At 35.6% G+C, this 11,317-nt stretch overlaps 1 protein-coding gene across 2 annotated transcripts; it reads left to right on the top strand.

Moving 5' to 3' along the window:
• The first annotated feature begins 1,974 nt into the window (after positions 1-1,974).
• Positions 1,975-10,633, top strand: C4BPB (complement component 4 binding protein beta). Of its 2 annotated transcripts, none has more exons than XM_016129252.2 (6): positions 1,975-2,571; positions 3,757-3,939; positions 5,042-5,218; positions 8,762-8,855; positions 9,767-9,893; positions 10,424-10,633. In XM_016129252.2, exons 2-6 carry the CDS (start codon positions 3,804-3,806, stop codon positions 10,589-10,591), a joined length of 702 nt encoding a protein of 233 aa, XP_015984738.1. In that variant the 5' UTR covers positions 1,975-2,571; positions 3,757-3,803; the 3' UTR covers positions 10,592-10,633. The 2 variants fall into 2 exon arrangements, with proteins under 2 accessions (XP_015984738.1, XP_015984737.1); XM_016129251.2 differs by lacking the exon at positions 1,975-2,571 and adding an exon at positions 2,996-3,211.
• The last annotated feature ends 684 nt before the right edge of the window (positions 10,634-11,317 follow it).

Raw genomic sequence — 11,317 nt, forward strand, 5'->3', positions numbered from 1 at the left:
TCTAGATGCTGCACACAACACTTATGCTCACAACATCCTGTTGGCCAAAACTTAGTCAAATGGCTATAGAGCTGCAAGGCAAGCTGGAAACGTTTTTGGATTTTTTTTGTTGTTGCTGTTTTTAAATTCCACGTGGCCTTGTACCAGCTATAATTATGGGGTTTAATTACTAAAGAAGAAGGATGAAATGGGCATTGGTAACAAATAGGAATCTGCTTCAGGAGGTAACAAGGACTTCGTAGCAGGCCTGAAGGGATGTCACAAAGCCGGCAGCGGGAATCTTTGCGGTTATGCTGCCATCACTTAGTTTTCATTCATCGCGTCTGATCTTGGCTCACAATCAAAGCTTACACTAAAATATTTCATGAACAATTTGACCTTTAAAAAATTTATATTAGTTTTATTCTCATGTAATCTTCATAAAAACTACTTTTCTGGTCCAATTTTTTCCTGGTGAGACATTGAAGATCATGTCGATATGTAAAAGTAATTGGAGAAGCAGTTTAAATCTTTTCTGAATTATCTTGACAAAGACCAAAGGGAATCTATTCATAACATATTGTAGAACTTCTTAAAATCATCTCCCAATTCTCTTACAGTCTCTCACACAGCATGTGCCCCTCGTTTAACTACCCACAACTCTCCCCCCGCAACCCCACGCATTGCCTGACTTGTATTTCTAACCCTTTGTCCCTCACTTTCTAATCATTTCCACTAATGACTGCCTGCTCATTCCTTTGTAAAGCAATAAAACCAATGTGAGTGCAACTTCTGCTCCTGACCTATTACCCCAGTTCTCCAGAAAGCAATCTGGATTAGATCACATTGTTCTTAATGTTCAAAGGTCTGAAAGGGCTTATTTATTTATTCATTCAACCTTGGACACTCATAATAAAACATGATTTCATAACCCCTTATATGTAATTCCAAAATCTAAATAGCTTTGAAAAAAAAGTTTTCTTCTACTTTATTTGACAGCAAAACCTGACCTGAACTGTGTGAGGGTATTTATAATCTCTGTCTATTCCATTTAGTGTAAATATTTTTACATTTAATGGAGAAATGTTAGTAAAAGAATGTTATAAGAAATATAGTACCTTTCTAAAGTCCTAATAATTCTGAATCTGAATAAACCATTGAGATGAAGAACTGTTTGCAATTATTTACTATTGTAATAATCTATTTTATTAACCCATGTTTATGTAGGAATGAACAAAATTTTCTTTCACCTTTAAAAATCATGTGTTGTAAAACGTTACGTGTGTTAGATACTGAGAAACATGTATTCCTCAAGAAGTAGAATATGTGTGTGCTAATAAAAATTACTCAAAGCCTAGAAATGGGCAAAAAGAGATCATTGGAGAAACTTTCCAGTGGAATCCTGAGTATTGTTTAAAAGACCTTCTCTGGGGATTATTGATTCCATATGGGTGTATAATTTCGGTTGACTTTCTATTAATTAGGCTTTTTTTTTTTTTTACTATCCAATGAGAGTAGAGGTTAATTTGTAGAAATGGATAGGAATGCAAACGATTATGATCATAGCAAAGCAAATTAATTTTATCCAGCAGATTCAATTAATTTCCATCGATTAAAAACACTGACTCCAAATATTAAAGTTTATTGCCCTGTATGATATAGCCATTTTTGCACCTATTAAAAAAGTCATTTCAGAATGTCTTTGATTGACTAACTAAATCTGTTTCTCAAATTCTCTGAACTACGTGTAGCATCTTAATGGTCTCCTCATTAATTAATGAGTTGAGTAAAAATCTTTGACACATACTCTCATTTTATATTTACGTGAGTGTCATGTGATTAACTTTTTGAAAATTATACTTAAGAGGTGCTGTACTCTAGGAGCCCATATATTAGTTGAGCAAAAATAAGATGTGGAAAAACCATAAAGGCAATATATAATAAATGATAAATTATCAGTGTGGCTTTGAGAGGCTGTGGTAGAGTTTTTGGATGACTGTGTTCGTTTCGTGTATCCTGCATTGCTTTTCTCACTTAGCAGACATTTCTACTTTGCATTCTGGAGTGCTGAGGAAAGGAACACACACAAACAAGGCAGATTCCCTGTCCTGGAGTTGTCTAGCGGAGGAGAAAGACATGAACAAATCATTACAAAGTAATGCTAATGGATGGGGAAAAGAATAACATTTGAGACTTTACTGTGCCCTTATACTTTATATTTATTTTTTTTCTAAAATCTAAAATTTTGTAGGAATTTTACCCCAATTTTATAATTGGAGCATGGACAACTCTAATCATTGTAATAGTCATGAACAAAAAGCTATGAGAGCCCCAAAACAATTTTACATGATCGAATTCCTGATATCAAAGCATTTTCCTCATCTCTCTCTCTCAGTTCATTTGGCTGACTCCCAATTCAGGCCAACTCCTGCGGGCCCCAGGGAGGCCTGCAGAATGGGAAGTCTGGCGCAGGCCTGGCAAATGAGGACAATGTACAACTGCAGGACTTGGGAGTTCTTCTCAGGTTTGAAATTAATCAGGACCAGCTCCTTGCTGGGAAGACATAAATCTGGAAGATCAGAGACAAGTAAGGTCGGTTAACTTCCCTGAGTTTTCAGTCTTCAGTGCTGCTCACAGATTAGGATATCTGATATTTGAAAAAGAGGGATGAGCACCCAGAGTTAGGTTTTACTTGGGAAAGCAGCTTGGATTGGCATGACTTCCTCCACCTGCAATGCTGGAGAGAGTTGCAGAAGGTGGACTATAAACACTGGCAAATATTGACAGAAGTGAAGGTCATGGCAAGACCCTTTGGCCCAAGTCTGTTGTGGAGGGATAAGTTTGCTGTTCAAAGGGATGGATTAACTAGATTTCCATGAAAAGAACTTGGCAATTTCTGAGACTGAGTTTTAAAACTGGCATCTCTTTTACCACTGCTTTGCGGTTTTTGCAAGGTCCCTCCCACTCTTCTCTGTCTTTATTTCCTGTTTCAGATTTTTTTTTTTTTTTTTTTTTTTTTGCCTTCTTGTTAGGGAAGGAGAATCAATACAACCCCTTTCCTAGGAAAAGGTGGTTGGTCTGATCTTAAGCAATGTTAGAAGATCTATTTTGATCCAAATCAGGTATCTGAGCTGGGTTAATTCCAGTCTGGGTCAAGCAATTGATCATCACAAGATGTTTTTTTGGTTTGTGTGCTATCTCGTGGTAGTGTGGCTGATTTCTGGCTCAGATGGTATGTACGCTTAAGCTCAACTTACAAGGCAAACTGATATCAGTTTGTGGGTTAGGAGGCATTCTCTCTTGGGTTTTAGTGAAATTTAAATCAATGAAAGGTATTCGCTTTGTTGAAAAATCTCAAATTACTCAGCCTAATACTCTGTTCTGTGTAGGGGGCTTAGTAAATATTTAATGATGAATTCTAGTCAGTGAAGTGGGTGGCTACCTGCTTACTTTCACCTTCTACAAAACCAGCACCAGTTTCAAAATCTTAAGAGGTCTTATCTGTTATAACCTTCAGGGCTGCTATTTGGAAGAGGGATGGTTTCCTTGTGAATAAATAACATATGGTTGAATTTGAGTGAAATTCCTGTTATCCTTTTGAAAACGAAACTTTGGGAATTCTTGGGTAGGGAGGGATGTGGATGGACACGAACATGGATGAGTAAAAGGAATCAGAAACAATAATCCAGCAAAAAGATAGTTGGTTGGGGAAATCTAATAAAAGCTTCCTCACAGTGCACAGTATGCCAAGTGAATCTGTTTCCTTTGTCCTTGCAGTCTTTGCAGCAAAGAGCTGTGCAGAACTTCCTTCAGTGGACAATAGCATGTTTGTTATACAAGAGACGGAAGGACAAATTCTGGGGACTTATCTTTGTATGAAGGGCTTCCACCTGGTAGGAGAGAAAACCTTTTATTGCAATGCCTCTGAGGAGTGGAATGCCCCCACTCCCGAGTGCCGCTGTAAGTTCGATCTTTCTGCCTCTTTGTCCATCTTGTCATCTTCCTGCATTCTTTCATATCCTACCTCCAAGAGGCCATGTTAAAACTTTATAAGAAACAAGTTATCAGCTTCTAGGAATCCATTTTTAAAGCACTCTAGTGGTGGAACTTCTTTCGGATGGTACATGATCAGCACTCAGGAGATTCCATCACTCCCCTACAAGAAGGAGAGAATTTCTACCATATATTGGAATCACATTTTTTGGCTGTAATTTGTTTAATATTATACTGCTTTAAGATTTTTTTATTATGAAAAATTTTAAACTTGTGCAAAAGATGACAAAATGAACTCAATGTCTTTATTACCCACCTTCAATAATTATCAACATATGTCTAATCTTTTTACATCTATAATTCTGCTTTGTAGCATTGTTATTAATTTGAAGTAAATATATAATATTTTATTTTGTTCATCATATAACTTGAACTGGGATAATTTTGTTTCTCAATTTACAAGTATGATAACCGAGATCCAAGTGATATGCTCAAGTTCACAAAACTCATTTGTAGTGTCTATAGATGTGGAGAATTAATCCATATCCTCTCTATTATTACTATTTTTAAGAATAACCAGATTAGTTCTCCTGTATACCTAGAGTAAAGCACATGAGAATGTTTATCTTTTGTTCATATGACCAAATTCACATCCCTCTGCATTCTCTCCTGTTTTTCCAACTGGGAAAAACAAAATAAAGTAAAAAATGGCAAATAATGTATATATTTGGCTGGATGAAAGGGAAGGAAACACTTGCCTTGAACATAGACTCAAGAATTTTTGAGTAATGTTTAACATACCAGGATAATAAACATACTGTTGGTAATTTCCAGTTATATGCTTTATTACTTTCAGTAAGCTCAAGTAGCAGTTGTCACTCTTGTGAATGATCAAGACCTTTTCTGCCACACTTAGGCCAACCGTCTTTTCTTATCCTGCATTGATATGGTTTGGTACCGTGTACTAGTCCCTATTAAAAAGTGCAGTTTTAACTCTAATTTCCTGTTTTCTCAATGAAATCTGAGGCCAGCCTGGCCCTTTCGGATTGCTGTCTGTTTTCTTCTTCAGTGGGCCACTGTCCTGACCCGGTACTGGTGAATGGTGAGGTCAGTTCCCTGGGGCCTGTGAATGTGAGTGACAAAATCGCATTTAAGTGCAATGAGCACTACGTTCTCAAGGGCAGCAGTTGGAGCCAGTGCCTAGAGGACCACACCTGGGTGCCTCCCCTTCCTGTCTGCAAAAGCAGTAAGTACAAGAGACACACAGCATTCAAATCTCAAAGATACTGATCATCGGTGACACCCCAGGCATTTGCCACATTCCTGTGATGCTTTCTCTTTTTTTTTTTTTTGTATCTGGAAAGGGTTTAGGATTTAACAAGCAGCCAAGAAAAAAGGGAGCTCGCAGAGAGAACCTCTGCTCAGGCGATGTATTTTATGGATAGGGACAGCATTCAAACAGTATACACCATTTTTTTTTTCTTTTCTAAAGTAGCATTCCTGTCCTACCAGGTCCAATATATAAAGCAGTTTGGGGCATCTGACTTTTTTTTTTAACTTCAAGATAGTGACTTAAAGTTTTTATTTGAAAAACACACAAAAACAGGGGAAAAAACCATAAGTCATCCATAATAAAATTATATAAAATAAAAGTTACAAGTACCTCCTATCACTAAAGTATAACAGCTTTCAGAGGTAGTTAGATGTTTTCATTTCATGATGTTTTCTTATCTTTATACAGACATTTTACATAAACAAATGCACACACACTTACCTACACACATTACATACCTATAAAAATGGGATTTTCCAATAAATATTTTTCATATTGCTTTTTTTCAAATAACAATATACATGGGAATCTTTCACAGATCAGTATGTATAGCTCTATCTCCTGCTTTTTAATAACTGCACGTGGATTTGCCATAACTTATTCCATATATCTCATATTGATGTCTCTCTACTTTTGCTATTACAAAGAATGCTGAAATGACTATTGTCATATATATATGTACACATACATATATCTCTATGTCTATGCTATTCTATAGTATAGTCTCAGAGTAATTGCTGAATCACAGGATATCATTATTTGCAAAATATACTTAAAAGATACAAGAAATTCTACCAAAAACTTTATTTTTGAAGACAAAATAAATATTGAAAAATTAATAGTTTTACTTTCTAGTAATAATTATTAGGTTAATATTGAAATGTAAAAATAATTTCACTCATGAGACTTACATGAAAATTTACTGAAGGACATAAAATAAGACTTAAATAAAAGAAAAGATATGCCATGATCATGAATAGGCACACTTAGTGTTACAGTGCAATCCTAACCAGCATTTTAAATTAAAAATTATGAAACAAAAAATTAATTTAAAAATCTCATTTGGAAGGGTATATATCTATATTACAAATTTATTTATCTTTTTTAAAAGAGCAGCTTAAATTTACAGTAAAACTGAGAAGAAGGTATCGAGATTCCCCCGTACCCTCTACCTCCACACATGTGTAGCCTCTCCCATTATCACCATCACTTACCAGAATAGTACTTTTTTTTTTAAACCAAGGATGAACCTACAGTGATACATCATAATCACCCAAAATCCATACTTTACATTAGGGCTCATGCTTGGTGTTGTACATTCTAAGGATTTGGACAAATGTGTAATGACATGTACCCATCTTTGTAATATCAAACAGTATTTTCACTGCTCTAAAAATCCTCTATACTCTGCTTATCCATCTCTCTACTTCCCCTACCCCTCTCAACCGCTGATATTTTTATTATTGCCATCATTTTGCCTTTTTCAGACTGCCATGTAGTTGGAATCATACAGAGGGGTAGACTTTCAGATTGGATTCTCTCACTGAATAATATGCATTTAGGGTTTCTCTGGGTCTTTTTGTGGCTCGATAGTGTATTTCTTTTTATCGCTGAATAATATTGCATTCCTGGATGCACCACATTTTATCCATTTATCTCTGAAAGACATCTCATTTGTTTTCAAGTTTTGGTAAATATGAATAAAGCTTCTATAAACATTGTGTGCAGGTTTTTGTGTAGGTATAAGTTTTAAAATCCTTTGGGTAAATACCAAGCAATTGCTGAATCATGTGGTAAGCGTATATTTAGTTTTGTAAGAAAATCTTAAAGATAGACAATTCCAAAATTAGTCCCAAACACCATTTATATCTCTCAAATTTATGAAAGAATATTAAACATTACTAATAATTATAGAAATGGATGTTAAAAACATATATAATTTTTTTACTAATCAGAGTAACTAAAAAAATTTATTACATCTAATATCATTCAGTATATGAGGGGCCAGCCACTTATGTCAGTGAGAGAAAGTGATATCATTCTTTAGATGTATTTTGGAAGTAACTATTAAAGTAATAAATAGGCTGTTTAAAGGCAGAAACTATATATATTCTTATTTATATAGTTTGGGATTATTTTAAATATATACCACATGCTGTTAAATTACAAACATAAAATCATTTACATCATTAGCTTGATAGGTTTAAAGTATTTACTTTTTTTAGGCCTTCTCTATTTTACTCTCCTTTAATTCAGTAGTTCTCTTGCTAGCTGCAAAATACAGGATCTCTGTATTTTTATGTTAGTTCATTGTCTGATTCTTGGGGAAGCTCCCTAGGCCTCTAAATAAAACAGATTCTTTTCTGTTTAGACCCAGGATCAACATCATCTCCTTCTGTTCAAAACTGTACTCTTAAAAGCCACCAGAGAAACCCAGTCTAAACTGGAATTTCTTAATCAACATCTTGAAATTCTTTTTCCTTTCCTCTATACAGCTTTTGAACTCAGCTTTTGATTTTTAAACAATAATTTATTAACCGCTCAAGTAATTAATTTCTGTTGTAGAAAATTCAGAAAATAAAAGAAGAAAACAGTTAATTACCTACAAACCTACCACCCAGGGATAGCAGAGTACTTTGATATTTAATTTTTAGACTTCACTTTTTTTTATGTTTGTGTATGACTACATTTTACATAAATAGTATTATACATGCTCTTTAATGATTTGCTGTTTTTACTCGACTACTTGTTTTGAAGACTTTTATGTTTCAATAAATATACACCTATGTAATTATTCTTGATTCAGCTTCTAATCTTGATCAATATGTCTAGACTCAACCTCAGAGTAAAAAAGGACCTTAGAGATAATATCATTTAACCCACTCATAGGTTAGGAAAAAAGCCAAGAGGGATGATATGGCTTCTTTAGTGCTCTGTGGCTACTGGAGGAGCCAGAACCCAAACTCATAACATCTAGTACCTGGTCCATCTCTTCACAGTTTTACAGATTCATCCCCACTGCTTGAAGCTCCATTTTCTGCTTTTCTGAAGGTCTCACATTCACAACTCAGTCTCAACCTCCATTTGAGCTCACACCATTTATCTCCTATCTCAGAGTTACTTTACTTCTTCCACTTCTACATATGATCAAATTTTCTTTTCTTGTACACTGACAGTTAACATTCCTACAACTTAAGTTTCCTTACCTGGAGCTCCTGTCAATCAAAAAATACTCTCAAATCACTAAGACTGGAGGATGAGCTGGGGGAAGGGGTCTTTCCCATGGACCAATATAATTTTGACCAGAAGGAAATGAATGGAGAACATGTTCCAGATTCCCAATTATGATGCTATGAAGACAGCAGGTGTTGGCATAGACAGTCATAAATTTGGAGGTGCTGTTAATTGAGCATAACTGAACTTTACCACTGTCATTTCTATACTCCTGTCTCTCAGGAGACTGTGGCCCTCCTGGGAATCTAGCTCATGGCTATTTTGAAGGAAAAGATTTCAACTCAGGATCTACCATTACTTATTACTGTGAAAAGAGGTAAGTGCATGTAGCCTTTCAAATATAAGATCTTGCTCATTGACTAGCAGCATGGTCTCAAACTGGTCCTCTGATTTCCTGCTGCTTCAGGATTCTGAGCTCATTCTAATTTTGAGAGATGCTTTAGTCCACTACCAGCTCTCCCTAATCTCTAGAAGACAGACTGATCCTATTTATCCTAATTAAAGTATTACTTTTTTTTCTTAGTTAAGAAAAGATAAAGTATTAAAAATGTGTTTTTCTAATGAAAAACAGAAATACAGAACATATGGAAGTGCAGATAGAATGATTTAGAGTATATCTTTAAAATATCCTAATTAAAGTTTACCCTTAATTTAGGTTACCTGATCACCCACCTTATAGATCTGGCTTTTTCTTTCCCTTGCCTCAGTCTTATTAACTCAGGATCATGTGCCCTTGCTAGTATTTCAATCTCATTACGTATCTCCAACAAATTCTGCAGTCACCTCCTGTGTTTTTCTGATTAAAAGCTGCAACTCCTTTTTAGATAGTTCACAAAGATTTATTTGATGGCTGTCTCTAGCTGTCTACTCTTTTTAAAAGCATAGATAACAGATGTTTTTTAAAAAGTTACTAAACGACGAAGAGCTTCTCTCACCCTCCCCACACAAAAACTGTGTGTAAACACATATGTTCAGAATTTCTTACTTCTCCATGTTTTATGTATCAACTCATCATTTGGGTCCTCTCCACCCCTCAGGAGAGTAATTTTACTTTATTATACTGCTTCGTAATACTGAGATAACTTAAACATACATTACAGATCAGGAACAAGGAGATGGGTTCTATCAAAGCATGAAATGCCGAAATGCAAAGACACAAAATTGGCTTTAGCTGCCTAGCTCATAAGATGTAAAGGCCAAGTGTGTCGCTGTCTAATTTCTGTTCAGATACCGCTTAGTGGGCACACGAGAACAGCAGTGCGTTGAAGGGGAGTGGAGCAGTGCTCTTCCAGTCTGTGAATTGATCCAAGAAGCTCCCAAACCAGCTCTACAGACTGAGGGCGAGAAGGCACTTGTAAGTAGTAGACTCTTGTCTGTCTTGTTCACAGTTGTATCTCTAGGGCCTGGCATTGCTCCTGCCACATGCTTAGTAAATATCTGTTCAATTTGGGATGTATTTGAATAGGTTGGCCTTGGCCTGTCAGATGGGGCTCATAAACTATTAACTCACATTTTTATATATGGAGGTTCCCATTTTCCACTCTTATCACAAATACCTCATGAGGCCCTGTGGAGCTGTTGTCTCATGTACTTTGTAGAGCAAGATACATAAACTCATATCTTAGACTTGGGAGTTCTTCTGTGAAAAGTCTCTAAAATTCTTCTAAACTCCAAAAAACACTGAACAGGTCAATTTTCACTGAGTCTCCTCTTTAGTTTAATAATAAGTGTATTTAAACATTATGTTGAAGGCCCAGATCCCTACTTAAGTTAACCTGGTTCTGAGCCCTCACTCAGGGATGTAAGCACTATTCATAGGCTTTAGAGAGAACTGGGTCTCAGTTTTTAAGTTGGAACTTAATTTTTTTTTCTCTCTCTCTTCAGCTTGCCTTTCAAGAAAATAAGGAACTTTGCAAAGCCATAGAGAACTTTATGCAAAGATTAAATGAAAATTGTTTAACGATGGAGGAACTGAAATATTCTTTGGAAATAAAGAAAGCTGAATTGGAGGCAAAAATGTTTCCTGACACTGTAGCTGAGCAGACTGGGTAATGGAAATGCACCTATGAATAAATCTTCCTCTTGGTTCTGAAATTGGTTTCAGATTTTTCTCTCATTGAACTGAAAAACAACTTCGTAGTAACCAACTGTGGTTATATAACACACCGTGTTTATGTTGCACTCAAAATGTGGAAAGACCAAGTGTGGTGGTTGTCTAAGACCAGAATTAGCAACACATGAATGGGGAACAAGGAGTTTAATTTCCTGTCTGTAAGGAGAATGGGAAGCTTGGATCACAGCTTAGAGTGTGCCTCATATTTTAATACGAGACAAATGAGGAGGCAAAAATGAACCCCAAATTAACCAAAATTTATGAGGTAAAAATTAACCTCTCATTTTGGGAAAATAGGCTAAGAACAGTTATATCTTAAAATGACCTATTGAGAAAAAAGTAGAATTAGGACCCAAACTCTCTCCAACATCCCGTTTATGAAACCAGATTTCCAAATCTTCTTTAGTAATATCATTCTCTGCCTTTTAGATGAAACTCTGCCCTGCGTGGTAAATTTGAGGTGGTGCAACACAAATGAATATATTCTCTTCTTTTTGTTGAGGGTAGAAGACATAAGAACCCTAAGATTTTCCTGTCCAGAAGTCATGCTGAACTGATATGACAAATTTCTTCCATCTTGCACTGTGACCTGTACTTAAAACACATAGGAAATCTGGATAAAATACAAAATTCATAAGAGAGCTTGAAATAATTGAAAATCTCTA

Source organism: Rousettus aegyptiacus, unplaced genomic scaffold, assembly GCF_014176215.1.
Source record: "Rousettus aegyptiacus isolate mRouAeg1 unplaced genomic scaffold, mRouAeg1.p scaffold_m13_p_17, whole genome shotgun sequence".
In the NCBI taxonomy this organism is placed as follows: Eukaryota; Metazoa; Chordata; class Mammalia; order Chiroptera; family Pteropodidae; genus Rousettus; species Rousettus aegyptiacus.

Coding starts and splice junctions, on each gene's coding strand:
- C4BPB (XM_016129251.2), top strand. CDS start 3,154: ATGTTTTTTTGGTTTGTGTGCTATCTCGTGGTAGTGTGGCTGATTTCT. Junction 3,212..3,756: donor GCTGATTTCTGGCTCAGATG/GTATGTACGCTT, acceptor TTGTCCTTGCAG/TCTTTGCAGCAAAGAGCTGT. Junction 9,894..10,423: donor CTGAGGGCGAGAAGGCACTT/GTAAGTAGTAGA, acceptor CTCTCTCTTCAG/CTTGCCTTTCAAGAAAATAA.